At 32.4% G+C, this 17,237-nt stretch overlaps 1 protein-coding gene across 1 annotated transcript in view; it reads left to right on the top strand.

Annotated features, from left to right (window-relative positions):
- Positions 1 to 17,237, top strand: part of LRRIQ3 (leucine rich repeats and IQ motif containing 3) — a 192,055-nt gene that overhangs the window by 28,114 nt on the left and 146,704 nt on the right. The window contains exon 4 of the mRNA XM_079129002.1: positions 16,648 to 16,781. Within this exon, the coding sequence (XP_078985128.1) occupies positions 16,648 to 16,781 (134 nt within the window). The remainder of the gene's footprint in view (positions 1 to 16,647; positions 16,782 to 17,237) is intronic.

The following is a 17,237-nucleotide window of genomic DNA, read 5'->3' as shown; positions in this document are numbered from 1 at the left end:
TTATAAATAAATGTAAAAGCCATATTCAAAATGATTAACAAGACTGAGTTTGAACAAAAAAGTAATACATAAAAAGTAAATGTAAAATTCTAAACAAATATATTTTAGAATAAAATGAAAGACTTGATGTTCTCAAACAATATAGAATTTAATATATAAAACATGATATTGCATAAAGAGGATCTCTTTCAACTGACATAAAAAGTAACAGCCATAATAAAGATATTTTTATTCTGAATACTAATGTACAAAACAGAATGCAAATATATATACCATAAATGCATTTGTAAATATAAGAATAAATTGATAGAAAAATGACAATAGAGGGAAAACATAATACCTTATCTCAACATTGCTAATCATCAAGGAAATGCAAATCAACCAACGATATCACCTCATATCTCTAATTGTAAATACTGTTAAAAATATAAATACTGTAGAAATTGAGATCTTGTTCACTGTTTGTAAAAAGTAAATCATTATAGAAAACATCATGGAAGTTCCTCAGCAAAGTAAAACTATTGGTACCATATAATCCTTTTTCTGGGTTTGTATCCAAAGAAGTTGAAATGAGGGTCTCAAAGGGATATTTTTACTCCCATGTCCATGTAGCATTATTATTAATACCAAAATATGGAAACCACCAAAATGTCCATGGAGAGAAAAATGCATAAAGAAAGTGTGTTATACAATTAAATATTATTCAATCTTTAAAAAGGAAATTATCCCATTTGATGACAAGAACAGATCTAGAAGACATCACGCTACATGAAATTATTCAGTCACAGAAAAGCAAATACTGTATAATGCTCATTTGAAGCATCTGACATAGTCAAACAGAAATAATAGAACATATTAGAACTAGATAACATGTGTACTAAGGATTGATGGGGGAAGGTTTAGGATTTTTTTTTTTTTTTTTTTTTGCAGTGCTGGGGATTGAACCCAGGGCCCTGTGCTTGCAAAGCAAGCACTTTACCAACTGAGCTATCTTCCCCAGCCCTGGGAGTTTTTTTAATATCATAAAATTTTAATTATATAACATGAGTAAATTCTTGAAAATCATTGTATAACATAGTGCCTATAGTTTCCAATAATGTATTATGCACTTGTGAGGAAAAAAATCTCATGTTAAGTGTTTTTACCACAAGAAAACAGCAAAACAAAAACAAAACAGTAACACAAGGTGAGTTTGGGATGTGATGGATAATATGTTTATTATTTTTATTGTGGTGATGGTAACACAAATTTGTATATATGTGCAAACTCACCAAATTGTATACCTTATTTATGTTCACTTTTGGGGTGATACCAATTATACCTCAAAAAAGCCCATTAAGAGGAAAAATAAGTATATATAAGTTTATGTAAATCTAAATGGAATTCTAAAATTCTTTAAGGAATATAGAAAATCAGGAATAAAAACCAAAAAATAGAAGAATCAAGAAAAAAACAAAAAAGGCAGGCTTAAGCACTAATCTATCAATAGTTACTTTGCAGATTAAATTAATGGTCTAAAAACAGCAGTTATAAGATTGGCAGAGTGAATGTAAAAATATGACTCAACTATATGCTGTCTACAAGAAACTTTTTAAACATAATCCCAAAGGCAGGTGGAAAATAAAATGACAGAGAAAGATATAGTATACAAAAATTAATTGAAGGAAAGTAGAAATGAGTGGTATCTTAATATCTGATGATGTAGTCTTTGGAGCAAAGAAAATTTCCAGAGGTATAGAGGGAAATTATATAACAATAAGAGTTTCAACCTACAAAGACTTCCATCCTAAATATAAATGTATTACACAACAAGACTATATAATATGTGAAGGAAAAAAAAATTGAAATGAGAAATTAATTATTACAGTTGGAGATATTTGTACTCCTCTTTCAAGAACTAGTGAAATTGGACAGAACAGCTAGACATAATATCAGGAGGATATAGAAAAACTGGGCAAGCAACCCCATCAACCAATAAGAACTAACAGATATTTTATGCTACATCTAACAATAGCAAAATATACATTCTCTCCAAGTGCCCATGGAAGTACATATAGATCATATCCTGCTCTATAAAAGAAATCTTAACAAGCTTAGAAGAATCTAAATCATACAAAGAACAGATATGAGGGCAAAATCTTCAAACGCCAGAAACAAAGCAATACACTTCTAGTAAATATATTGATCAATGGAAAAGTCTTAAAGTAAAAAAATACATTAACTGGATGAAAATATAAATATGAAATATTAAAATTTGTGGGACACAGCTAAAGGAATACTGAGATGAAAATGCATAGTACTAAAATGGAAAAGAATAATTCAAATCTTCAAATTGATGATCTATCTTCCTTACTAAATAACTAGAAAAACAAAGGAGAAATAGATATCAATAAAATAGTAGTGGATTCCAATATCTCACTTTCAACAATGGACAGATCAATGAGTCAGAAAATTTGTAGGCAAATAATGAAATTGAATAACATTTAAGAAAAGGATGGACCCAACAGGCATATACAGATAGTTGCAGTTAACAGCAGCAGAATACACATTCTTCTCTGCCCATGGAACGTTCTCTGGGATAGGAATATATCAGGCCACAAAACTAATCTTAACAAAACTTAGATATTCTAAATCGTATCAAGTATCATTTTTGTCACAGTGACATGAAACTAGAAATCAACAATAAAAGGAAATTTTAAAAATCCACAAATAGGTAAACATATTTCTGAATAACCAATGTGTCAAAGGAGAAATCAAAATAAAATTTAAAACTATCTTGAGACAAATAACAATAGAACACAACATACCAAAACCTATGATACAACAAAAGCAGTTCAAAGAGAAAATTTATAGCAATAAATTCCTACATTAGAAAAGAAGAAAGATTCAGGTCATGGTAGTGCATGCCTATAATCCCAGCAGCTCAGAAGGCTGAAGCAGGAGAATTGTGAGTTCAAAGGCAGCCTCAGCAAAAGCAAGGCACTAAGCAACTCAGTGAGACCTTGTCTCTAAATAGGGCTGGGGATGTGGCTTAGTGGTTGAGTGCTCCTGTGTTTAATCCCTGGCACTCAAAAGAAAAGAAAAAGGAGAGAATAAAGATACCAATAAGTAGCCTAAAATTATATCTCAATGGACTGGATAAAGAACAAATTAAACTCAAAGTTAGCAGAACTAAGGAAACAATAAAGATCAGTATAGTAACAAATCAAAGAGCAAAAAAGCCATAGGACAAAAATCAATAACACTAAGATTTGCCTTGAAAATATAAACAAATCAACAAAACCTTTCTAAGACTAAGAAAAAATGAGAATATTCAAACATAAAATAAGGAATCAAAGTGGAGACATTACAATAGAAGCCCCAGAAACAAAAAGGATGATAAAGGAGTATTATGAACAGTTGCTTGCCAGCTAACCTGATAATCTAGTGGGTTCCATGTATATTTTTAGAAAATTGAATCAGGAAGAAATAGGCTGAACAGGTAAATAAAGAGATTCAAGAATGTTTGAGCCATCTTTTTCACACTGTAAAAAAAAAGAAAAACGTTTTCAAAGAAGAATTAATATCAATACCTCTTACACTCTTCAAAACAAAAAATAAGAAAAACAAAGTGGGAGGGAATATCTGATAACATGTTTTGAGACCAGCATTACCTTGATGCCTAAGCCAGACAGATACCACATGAAAATAAAATTATAAGCACTTATCTTTAATGGACATTTATGGTAAAATCCTCAGTAAACCATTAGTAAACTGAATTCAACAACACATCAAAAAGATTTTACCTAAGGATCCATTGGGAAGAGAGAGGAAGATGGCATAATAGAGAGGTCACTTCCCTGGCAGCTCCATGGTGTGAAATCAAGAAATGCAGACAGACAGCTTTTCAGCAAGGTGGGCGAATGAACAAAAATTAGAGGGGATTTTATTGGAATTTAATACCAGATGCTCAAAAGAGATCAGAGACTCAGGAGATCAAATATAATAAAATAAGGAAGAAATTCTCAGCTCCACAACCACAGTAGTGGCTGAAGGCACAAGCCAGAATAGTCCCACCATGAATTCAGTTAGACAATAAGGGAATTAAAGGAACCCTCATTCTCAGAAGGACTGAGGCATGTCAGGATACAGAGTTTAGAGATCAGAGTCACCTAAAACAGTAAGGTACGCTTCACAATATTCTTGTGTGGAAAAGAAGCTGCCATCTGTCCTGGTGACTTGTGGCAGACAGCAAAAGGAATCATTTTGCAGCTGTGATGCAGGAGCTGGCAGCTAGGGGAGCCAATTTCTGGCATTACCAAGTCTGGCTCAAAAACCAAGCTGGACAAACCCACACTGTGTGAGAGATAGCATGTTTAAGTGACCAGGATAAAAATCAAGTGTGGAGAGAAGTTTACACAGGGGAATACTGGTCATGGAAACTCACCTGGTTTCCCCTTCCTCTAATCTGTCTGCTTGCCAGACCAGCTAGGAGAGCAGTGCCTGACCAGAATTCAAAAGGGCTTCGGGGAAAAGATTGAATTTGGAGGCTGAATCAGAGACCAGAAATCATGGGATCTGCAGGTGACAGAGAGTTAAGAACTGGCTCCTATACCACATGACTAAAAATCAAAGGAGATTCCTATGGTTCAATCTTCCTAGAAGTGTGCTGCTTTAAAATCTCCAGACCAATTGGCATTCAGCAAAGAGACTGGAGCATACCTAAGCCTAAACCCCACTTCCAGGAGTTCCCCCTCCAGAATTAAACCTGTCACCCTAGCAACCACACCTGAGGGTGGAGCAAGCATCATTCTTCAGACCCCACCTAACTACTGAGAAGGGAAGCTGAGAATCTTTTTATTTATTTATTTACTTTTTCGTAGTTGGAGATGGTCAGAATGCCTTTATTTTATTTCTTTATCTTTATGCTGTACTAAGGATTGAACCCAGCACCTCACATATGCCAGACCTGCACTCTACAGCACCAGCCCCACTGAGAATCTTTTGAACTCCAACTGAAACAATTGTTCAATTTTTCATCAAGATTTTTTTCATTTATTCTCTCATGTTTCTACCATTTTTGAACCAGTTATTTTTCATGCACCAATTTATTGAGGAGTAGGATATCTGATTAGTATATTTTGGTTTTGTTTTGTAGTCTTTTATTTTCACTTTTTTCTTTCTAGTTTTAATTTTGTTAACTTTTTATATTCTCTCTCTCTCTCTCTCTCTCTCTCTCTCTATATATATATATATATATATATTTCTCTCACTTATGTGTTTCCCTAGATTCTCTTTTCTCCTGCTAACAACCAACCTCAATTATTCTTTCACTCTTCCTTTAAATTTTTACTTCTGTCTTCTCTCTTCCTTCCCCTTAAACTTCACATCCTATGCTACTTCTGTTCTCTCTTTGTCTATGATTTGAAATTGTAAACCATTTGGCAAACTTACTGTTTTTATTGTAGGCAATAACTGAACATTACATTTCTGCTTATTGCAACAAAACTGTAGACCTCTTAGTACGAACTATTCAACTTGTCTGTATATTGTTTGCATTAGTAGCAGTTATTATTTTTCCCTCCTTAATGGCAAATTACTTGAAGCCTTCAGGCACACTGTAAGTCTACGAGGTAGAAATGGTACTGCCTCTGATCCACACTGCTAGATGGGTAGACACACAAACGATATTGAAAAACAAGGGAACAAATCACCTCAAACAAACCAAGATGCTCCCATAAGAGAATCCATTAACACCACAGTGGAAAACGTGTCAGAGAAGCAGTTTAGAATGTACATAAGTAAACTGATCCATGACGTAAATGATGATGTAAGGAGTGAAATCAGAGAGAAAATTCAGGGGGTGAAAGATTACTTCAATAAGCAAATAAATGGATGGAACTGGAGAGTATCATGTTAAGTGAAATAAGCCAATCCCAAAAAAACAAAGGCTGAATGTTTTCCCTGAAAAGTGGAGAATAATATAAAATGGGGGTGGGGATTGTGGGGACTGAGAGAAGAATGGAGGAACTTTGGATTATGTAGAAGGAAATGAGAGGGAGGGGGGTATGAAAAATGGTGGAATGAGACAGACATTATTACCCTATGTACATGTATGATTACATGAATGGTATGAATCTACATTGTGTACAACCATGGAAACAAAATTATGTACCCCATTTGTATACAATGAATCAAAATGTAGTCTGTAAAAAATTAAATAAAAATAATAAAAGAGAGATAGAGACCCTAAAGAGGAATAAAGCAGAAATCCTTGCATTGAAGGAATCAATAAACCAAATTAAAAGTTCAATGGAAAGCATGACCAACAGACTAGACTACTTGGAGTTGAGAGTTTCAGACAATGAAGACAAAAGATGTAATCTTAAAAAGAGACCATGAACAGAATTTCAAAGAAATATGTGATAACATGAAATGACCAAGGTTAAGGTTTATCAGGATACATGAAGGCATGGACATACAAAGAGGAAGGCAAAAATTTTTCAATGGAATAATATCACAAAATTTCCCAAATCTAAAAAATGAAATGGAAAATAAAGTACAGGAGGTTTACAGGACCCCAAATGTATAAAATTACAACAGACCCACACCAAGACACATGATTATGAAAATGCTTAATGTACAGAATAAAGATAGAATTTCATTTTTTAAAATTTATTATTGGTATTGGGGATTGAATTTGGAGGCGCTTGACCACTGGGGTGTATCCACATTCATGTATTTTTTAAAAATTTTATGTAGAGATAGGTCTCACTGTGTTGCTTAGCACTTTGCTTTTGCTGAGGCTGGTTTTGAACTCATGATCTTCCTGCCTCAGCCTCCTGAGTGGTTGGGATTATAGGTGTGTGCCACTGTATCCAGCATAGGACAGAATTTTGAAGACTGCCAGAGAAAAATGTCAGATTACATTTAGAGGGAAACCAAATCATAGCTGATTTCTCAACCCATACTCTCAAAGCTAAGAGGCTTTGAAATAATATATATCAAGCTCTGAAAGAAAATTGATGCTAACCAAGAATCTTATATCCAGCAAAATTAAGCTTCAGATTTGAAGTTGAAATTAAAGCCTTTCATGATAAACAAAAGTTGAAAGAATTCACAACTAAAAAGCCTTCACTATGGAACATTCTTGACAAATAATCCCTGAATATGCAATGAAAAAAAGAAAGTGAAAACCAGTGAAGGGAAGAAATACAGTAAAGGTAGAGTCAATCAAAGGAGAAAATAATTCAAATTAAAAACCAGAAATAAACCAAAATGAAAGGGAATTAAATTCATTTCTCAATAATAGCATTGGATGTAAAGGGCCTAAACTCATTAATCAAAAGACACAGACTGAAATATTGGATTAATAAACAAGACCCAATAATATGCTATCTCCAAGAGACACAACCATGAAGGTGAAAGGATGGAAAAAACATCATTCATGTGGATCTTGTAAACAAGCAGGGGTTTCTAAAATCATAACAGATAAAGTGGACATAAAGCCAAAGTTAATCAGAAGTGACAAAGAAGGGTGTTTTATACAGCTTAAAGGAATTATTAATCAATAGGACATAACAATCATAAATATTTATGCCCCCAAACAATGGAACATCTATGTACATCAAACCTTTCTCAATTGTAAGAATCAAAAAGATCAGGACACAATAATAGTGGATGACTTTAACACCACTGGATAGATCCTGAAAACAAAAACTAAACAAAGAAACTATAGAACTAAATAATACAATCAATAATTTAGATTTAATACAATGGAGTATTTTATCCATCAATGACTGAATACACTTTCTTCTCAGCAGTGCATGGATCCTTCTCTAAAGTAGACCACATCTTACGCTACAAAGCAATTCTTAGCAAATACAAAAAAAAAAAAAAAAAAAATAGAGATAATACCTTGCATTCTATCAGATTATAATGGAATGAAATTAGAAATCAATGATAAAATAAAATATAGAAGCTACTCACTCTAACATCTAGAGACTAAATAATATAATATTCAACAACCAATAGACAGCAGAAGAAATCAGGGATGAAATAAAAAAAATACTTAAAAGTAAATGAGAATATTGACATAACATATCAAAGTCTCTGGGACACTAAGAAGGCAGTTGTAAAAAGAAAGTTCATTGCATTGAGATCACTCATTAAAAGAGTAGAAAATAGCCGATTAAGTAATCTAATATTACATTTCAAAGCCATATAGAAAGAAAAATCAATACTAGAAGCAATAGAAGACAGGAAATAATTAAAATCAGAGGTGAAATGAATGAAGTTGAAACAAAAGAAACAATTCAAAAAATTGACAAAATGAAAATTTTGTTCTTTAAGAAAATAAATAAAATTGATAAACCCTTTGTCATGCTAATGAAGAGAAGAAGAAAACTCAAATTACTAAACTTCATGATGAAAAAAGAAATATCATGACAGACACTATTGAAACATAGATGATAATCAGAAACTTTTGAAACTTATACTCCAATGAAATAGAAAATTTTGAAAACATCAACAAATTTCTGGAGACATATGTTCTACCCAATGTGAATCAGGAGGACATGCACAATTTAAACAGATCAGTCTCAAGCAATACAATGGAAGATGACATCAAGAACCTACCAATTGAGAAAAGCCCAGGACCAGATGGATTCTCAGCTGAGTTCTACAAGACCTTCAAAGAAGAATTAACACCAATATTCCCCAAATTATTCCATGAAATAGAAAAGGAGGGAAGCCCTTCCAAATGAAGCTAGTATCATCCTTATACCAAAACCAAATACACATCAAGGAAAGAAAACTTCAGACCAGTATCCCTGGTGAACATTGATGCAAAAATTTTCAGTAAAATTCAAGCAAATTGCATACAAAAACATATTAAAAAGAGAGTGTAACATGATCAAGTGGGGTTGATTCCAGGGATGCAAGGCTGGTTCAACATATGGAAATCAATAAATTAATTCATCACATCAATAGACTTAAAGATAAGAATCATATGATTATCTCAATAGATGCAGAAAAAGCATTGAACAAAATATGGCACCCCCTCATGTTGAAACACTAGAAAAAATAGGGATAGTAGGAACATTGTAAAATATTGTAAAATTTATATATGCTAAAACTAAGGCCAACATAATTCTAAGTGGAGAAAAATGAAAACATTTCTTCTAAAAACTGGAACAAGACAAGGATGCCCTCTTTTACTGCTTCTATTGAGCATAGTCCTTGAAACTCCAGCCAGAGCAACTAGATAAAAGGAAGAAATTAAAGGGATACAAATAGGGAAAGAAGAACTCAAACTATCCCCATTTGCCAAGTACATGATTCTGTATTCCACAGTAGCCTAAAAAAAAAAAAATTTGGAAACCAATCTAATGAAAGAGTTGAAAGACTTATTGAAAACTATAGAACACTAAAGAAAGAAATTGAAGAAGACCTTAGAAGATGGAAAGATCTACCATACTCTTGGATAGGTAGAATTAATATTGTCCAAATGACTATACTACCAAAAATGTTATACAGATTTAATGTAGTTCCTATGAAAATTCCAATGATGTTCTTTATATAAATAGAAAAAGCAGTCATGAAATTCATTTGGAAAAGTAAGAGGGAAGAATAGAAGTACTTTGTATTTGACAAAGGGGAATGAAAGTAAGGGAGGGGTATTGGGAATAGGAAAGATAGTAGAGTGAATTGGACATTATTATTCCATGTGCATATATGACTAATGTAATTCTACATCATGTACAATCAGAAGAATGAGAAGTTATACTCCATATATGTATAATGTCAAAATACGTCCTACTGTCATGTATAACTAATAAGAACAAATGATAAATATTTTTAAAAAGGATCAAGTGGATTTATCCCTGATATGTGATCATGGATTAATATATGCCAGTCAATCAATGTGAGATATCACATTGTTAAACATCACATTAAAAGACTAAAAAACAAAAATCATATGATCATGTCAATTGACCCAGAAAAGCATTCAACATAGTGCAACATCTATTCTTGATGAAAATCCAGCAGTTTTATTATAGAAGGACAGTTTGTCCATATAACAAAGGCCACTTATGAAAAAAAAAAGTTAATGGCATAATTAATTGCAAGAAACTGGAATCTTTTCCTCTAACATTTGGTAGAGGTAAGGATTCCCACATTTACTACTTTTATTCTATGTAGTAGTGGAAGTCCTAGGCAGAGCAATGATGCAAGAGAAAGAAATAAAGTATATTCAAATTATAAAAAAATCAAATTGTCACTGTTTATAGATGACATGATTTTGCATTATGAAAAACCCCAGACTCCTCCAAAAATCTGTTAGAATTAATAAATAAATTCTGTCAAATTGTAGGATACAAAGTTAACAAAAATTTGTGGCATTTCTATAAACATAAAATGAATAACCTGGTTGAAAAATAAAACAATAAAAGAATCATATCTATGTTTGCTTCAAAAATTAATCTTCTTGGTAATAAATTTAGCTAAGGAAGCAAGTATATTAAAAACTCTAAAACAACAATGAAAGAAATTAAAGATGATACAAATAAATGGATAGTCATGGTCATGGGTCAGAAGAATTAATATTGTTAAAATATAGATACTAGTCAAGGTAATATACAGAGTGCACTGTATCAAAATACAAATGGCATTCTTCACAGAAATAGAAAAAAATCCTAAGATGTAACCACAAAGGACCCAAAATATCTAGAGTAATTTTGAGAAACAAAACAAAAAACAAACTTGAAAGAACCATATTTTCTGATTTAAATATTATTACAAAGTTCTAATAATCAAAATTGCATGATACTAACATAAAAATAGCCATACAGACCAGTGAACAAAATAAAGATTCCAAACACATAGAGTCAAATAATTAATTCAAACATAGTGTCAACTAATTTTCAACAAGGAAACCAAGATGATAAAATGGGAAAGGCTATTGTCTTTAATAAATAGTGTTAGAAAAACTGAATTTCTACATTCAGAGTGAAATTGGACTCCTATCTTATCCTATTTGACAAAAGTCAAATCAAAGTGGACAGAGGATCACAACCTAAACCAGAAACCATAAATCTCATAGAAGTAAACATTAGAGGAAAGCTCCTTGATATTGGCTTTGGCAGTAAGTTTTTTTTTTTTTTTTCATGTAACACCCCTCAGGCAAAAAGAAAAAAATGAATAAATAAATGAATGTACAGGATTGCATCAAACTTAAAATCTTCTGAAAAGGAAATTAGCAAAAAACGAAAAGGCCAGCAACAGATTAGGAAAATTATTTACAAGTCATAGGTTAATAACCCAAATTTATGTAGAACTCATACCATCTGTTCTATTTCCATGCAATTGTTGAGTATAGATATATCATTACTATCACTTATCTTATTGATTGTTGATAGTTTCCTGCCTAACCATGTTCTTTGCCAAGATTACAATAGTGTTTTTCATTGAATTGAAAACTTTAGTACTGTGTCTTTTATAGTTAATTTATTGATTTCATAATTTTACATTGTTAGTTTTTGTAAATTGCTTTCAATATACCTCCCTTTATGTTAATTTTTCGAATATCAAAAATGGTAAGTTATATTGAAGTCCCTTAAAAAATATAAAACACTATGTAATTTTAAGTAATTCTATAAAACTGCTGATAGATAACAAGTTTGGATGCTTGAAATGTTTCAGCTACTATTGTGACTGCTTTGTAATCATTTCACAATGAACAAGTGACATAGTACCAATTTTATCTGCATTTTTACAGATGATGAAAACGGGGGATAGATGAGTTATTTATGCTATAATGCATGACTAACAAGTGGTAGAACTAGAATTTAACCTAGTCAGATTTTATATGGAGACATCACTCCTGTAGTGGAGGAAATGCAATACTTTTCCTTAGAAAGATTATACTTCCATTTGCCTTTAGATATAAAATGGTTTATGGCATTTGTACAAGTTTGCAGTGATATCTTTATTGGCATTTTAAAAGATAATTGTTTTAGGACATTGGAAATTTTAAGTATTGTCTGAAGTTTACTTTTTCCCTAGAAGGTCCATTAACACTGCCCATAACTGGTAGTTATTCTACATGTCTCTTTTAAAGAGAAGGGATCATTTATGACTCATTGGGAAGCAGGGCTGTGCTGTAAACGTGTGAGCTTAATGATTCTGATGTGAATTGCATGTGATCAGGACTACTTGAGCGTAGTCATCTACCTCCACTCCTGTGTTTTTTCCCTTCACTTTTTTTCTCTTGCTCAGTTATGCACTTTTATATACCTAACAGTCAAACTTCCTCCCCTCTCCTTTTCCTAAGCCTCACATAAACACCATGAGCTCAAATACAAAGAAACATGAAGACTTGTGGGAATCTCCTCTATACTAAAACTATTAAAGATTATACATTTTTTAAATTAATTCTTAGAGGTACTTTCTAGACATAATGTAAGATTTTTTCAAAGATATAATAAAGATGAGATTTGCAATGGTCTGAATGTTTAACCTTCCCTCAAAATGAAACTTCATTCCCAGTGTGATAGAATTTGGAGGTAGGAAATTGAGAGATGATTAGACCATGAAGGTGAGATTAATACCTTTATATAGGAGGTCTTAAGATATCCCTTCCTCCTTCTACTGTTTGAAAACACAGTGGAAGGACATAACTTATAAACCAGGAAATGAGCCTTCATCAGGCAGATACTGGATCTGTCAGTGCCTTTATTTAACTTTTGCAGAGTTTGTGTGAACATTTCCTGATTCATGAATTAGAGTAGCATCAGATCACAGCAGGAGGGGAAAGAGGAGAAGAGTGGTTGCAGAGATGGATAATGATTGTAATCCCAGTGACTCCAGAAGCTGAGGTAGAAGGGTTGTGATTTTGAGACCAGCCTTAGCAATTTAGAGAGCCCCTTAGCAACTTAGCAAGACCCTGTCTCAAAATTTAAAAAAAAGTACTGGAGATGAAGTTCAGGTCAGAGGTAAATACCCTGGGTTAAATCCCAAATAGCACACACACACACACACACACACACAAAAGCAGTAGCAGAAGCAAGAAAAAATAATTTTGATTTTCATTTATTATTTACATTGAGTTTCAGTTTTCACATAAGGAGTTTGAAGTGCCAGATCCCAGGCTCAGCCTTGTCTAAAGGCCTCTGAATTAGATTTTTTTTTTTTTTTAACAGAGTGGTGGGGTGTTTTAGTTAGCTCTTTTTTTGTTGCTGCAACTTAAAAGACCCAACCAGAACAATTGTAGAGGAGGAAAAGTTTATTTAAGGGCTCTCTGTTTCAGAGATCTTTGTGGAGCTCCATTCCTCGGGGCCTGAGGTGAGGTAGGATATCATGGAGGAAAAGTGTGGCAGAGGGAAATAGCTCAAATGGTGATCAGGAAACAGAGAGAGAGAGAGACTCCACTCTCCAAATATATACCCCGTAACCATGCCCCCAAGGAACCACTTCCTCCAGCCACACCCCACCTGCTTCCGGTTACCCCTTAATCTCATCAGTTAAGATTAGGTTAAGACTTTCACAACCCAATTGTTTCTTCTCTGAAACTTCTTGTGTCGTCTTACATGTGAGCTTTCAGGGAACACCTCACATCCAAAGCATAACATGGGGTAGTAGTGAGCAGTCTATTAAAACAGTTTGGGCCTTAGTTTATAAGGAATAATTTAATAAATTGGTACAGTGTATATGCAGTACAGGAGACAGATTGAAGAGATATTTATTTGATAGAATTAAGGGAATAGTTTAATGGAAAGGAGTGAAAGAGAAAGAGGACTGTGGGTTAAACAACTTAATTCCAAGATGAATAGTTTTAATGACTAGTTAATACTATATTGGTCTAAATGAGGGAAATAACTATTTAAGTTTTGATAGGGAAGTAAAGAAATGGAATTGGAAATTCAATTTATAGGTCTGTAATTTAGGAGATAATTTCTGACAGAAAATGCTGATTTATGGATAATCTGCAAATGTGAGGCAGTAAGAAGTAGTGTGAAGAAAGTTAGCAAATAGATAAAAATCCAAAGAACATCTAAGTTCTAAAAATGTTTAAATGGTTTTCAGAGAAGTAAGAAGAAATACAGATGGAGAAATAAAAACTAAAAAGAAACATTAAAAGTGTGATGTGATTGTAGCTCAGTAAAAGAATTGAATTATAAGAATTGATTGACATTGCTAAATCCAGCTTGAAGGTCAACAATGCTGATTACTTAGTGATTAAATAATCAATTGATGACCAAATGTCAATTATAAACCAAAAACTGACTTAGTCCTAGATATATAGAATAAAAATTGGTTGAACTTGCTGAGGCTATATGGTAAATATAGACCAATAATTGTTTTATGGCATAAACTTGTCAAATTAAAACAAACAAATCAGAACTTGGAAAGGAAGAGTGAGGAACAGGGCCTTTTCCATAGGGAGAGGGAGAGGGTTGAGAAGAATTCTATTACCACAAGATTTGCAAAGGCATTAAGGGTTAGCCAAAAGGGTTTTTCTTTGCAAGGAAGGAGTAAGCAAGACTGGAAAGAGTGAACTGAAATAAAGGGAAATGGTTTGATCTGAAAGTAAGATTAGAGAATATTTGACTCTTCTGAAAGTAAGATTAGAGAATCTAATCTCTTTGTCTAGTCCATAATCAAAAATAATATAAGCAGATACAGTATGTTGGCTTGGACTGAGGGAGGACCCAAATTCAGGCGTAGGGAAGGGGAGAATCTTAACTAATATTTGGCACAACAAGCATTTTATTCCAATAAATCAGGAGACAAAACAGTTCACCTAATCACTAACAGATAAAGAACGAGAATCTGGAAAATTTGTGTAATACATTACATAGGTACAGAAGGGGGGAATCCATGAATGTTATGCAAATCAGTCATAAGAGGAAGGGTGCGTCTATGCACAAAATTGAAACAAAGGGATGAGGAAATCCTCAACTTTCACTGTTTTCCAGGATTATAGGACTCAGATAAAATTCAACAGTGTCAAGTGTGACAATATGAGTTATCACTCAGGATAATGTTGTAGAAAGATGTCATTTTCAGATCAATGCCAACAATAACTTCTTAGAGAAAGAAATTGACTCTCCAAAAAACTAAGATATTGAGACAAACTGTTGGGAGGGTAATTCAAGAAAGTGGAATGGACTGTATAAAAAAATCATTGAGGTTTCATCAGCAGATGATATATGGTGGTTTAAGTGGTTAAGTATTATCAGATTAAAAATTCTTATATATGAGGCAAAGGGAGATAAGAGAGGAAAAGGACTAGATCATGAAGGCCATTTGTCTGTTACATCACGAAATTTGGAATTGATCGTCCAGTGGTGTCAAAGAAATATATTAAGCTAGAATGCCATTTGCTTAGATTTGCACTTTGGAATATTTGCCCCAGCAATAATGTGTATTCATATTATGATTGGAAGGGAATAGGAATTAATTTAGATATCAGGAGGATTTTACTACTGTTGAAAATGGAAGTAAGATAAGGTCAAGTAAATAACTTGGTAATCAGTAATGAATGTTCCAAAGTATAAATCTAAAGTAATACCAATCTACAGTACTTTGTGATTTTTTGTTTCAAGCAGCACATAGGTGATTGGGTGTACATGAGGAGAAGGTATATATTTTGAATATTAAAGTGTTGATAATCTTCATGATAGGTGCCTTAAAACTAGTAAATGTAAATTTCATCCTTTAAATGTATTCTTCTCTATTGCAAACCCAAAGTGAACTATTACTAACCAATCAAGTGATCAATGAGATATAGTGGGTATGTGATCTCAAATCTAAAGACTTGTAGGAAATATCTTCCTTAGAAGTATATCTTTCCCAAAGGAATGTGCTGTGTTCCAATAAAAGCATCTCAAATTATAGTTCAGCTAAGCAAAATTTTGAACTACTATGAATTATTTTATGAATTTAACACATATCAGTTTTCTTTAGGGTGATCAGCAGACTTTCATTGAATATCAGTTTATATTGCTACTTTTCAGAAAATAAGATGAATATAGACAAAATTTTACCTTTGTTAGCACATTGAAAGAAGCACCTTGAATGAAGAAAGTTATCAAGAATCTGGCATGTTGTATACACGTAGCATTGAAATTATTTGATGCTTCTAATTTTTGATATTTTTCTCTAATAAAAATATGCATTTTTTATTTTATCATTTTTATTGGTGCCTTGTAGTTGTACATATCGATAGGATTTATTGTTATATATTTGTACATGTACACAATATAACAATATAATTTGGCCCATATCACTCCCAACCTCCCACCCTTTGATCCCTTTCCTCTACTGTTCTCCCTTAGTTTTGAGGAGATCCATTCCCACTTTTATTTTCCTTTATCCTTTCTAGCTTCCATACATGAGAGAAAACACATGAACTTAACTTTCTGATTTGACTTATTGATGGTCTCTAGTTCTATTCATTTTTCTGCAGATACCATAATTTCATTTTTCTTTATGGTTGAAACTCCATTGTGTGAAAAAGTATCCTTTAAAATATTATACCTGTAATGAATATACCCTGTGAATATTCTGTGGGTTTATTTATACCATTATATTACCAAGTATAAAATGGTTTTTGGAAAATATTTCATGAAAGATAAAATTATTGAATATCTTTTCTTTATACAGGGAGCCACCTACAATGATGAGCTTAATAACATTAAAAATGTTATTTCAAGAATTAATAAAATTCTGGCTCATAATTCACCAGTTTTGATTATTCAAAGATGGATACGTGGTTTTTTAGTTAGAAAAAAATTAAGGTATGTTTTATTTTCTTTCCCATTTGAATAGTCAAATAATAAAATTAGAAAAATCATGATAAGAATTGACTTCTAACTCACATTTTTATATTCTCCTCAAAATGATATACACTATTTGACCTAAGTTAAAGAAAATATCACAGACTTTGTAGTGATGTATTATAATATTTAGCATAATCAAAATTTGATACTTTATTTTTTATTTTAAATTAACTATAAATTAGCTAATCAATAGTTTTTATAAGCCTTGTTTGAAAAATATTTGAATAATTCTGATAGTTTTTAAAGTTAACCTTAAAAGTATAAATCAAAATCACATGGAAATTCTGATATGTAATGAGATATAATAGAAATAGAAACCATGAACTATATAATGTGATACAATAGAAATATAAAATATTGAGATCCAAGATGGCAGACTAGAGGGAGACTGTGTTCCTTGTCAATCCATAACTT

Source organism: Sciurus vulgaris, assembly GCF_902686455.1.
Source record: "Sciurus vulgaris genome assembly, chromosome: 1".
NCBI lineage: Eukaryota > Metazoa > Chordata > Mammalia > Rodentia > Sciuridae > Sciurus > Sciurus vulgaris.
The sequence above is the reverse complement of the archived record's forward strand: the minus strand, read 5'-3'. Positions and strand labels throughout refer to the sequence as shown.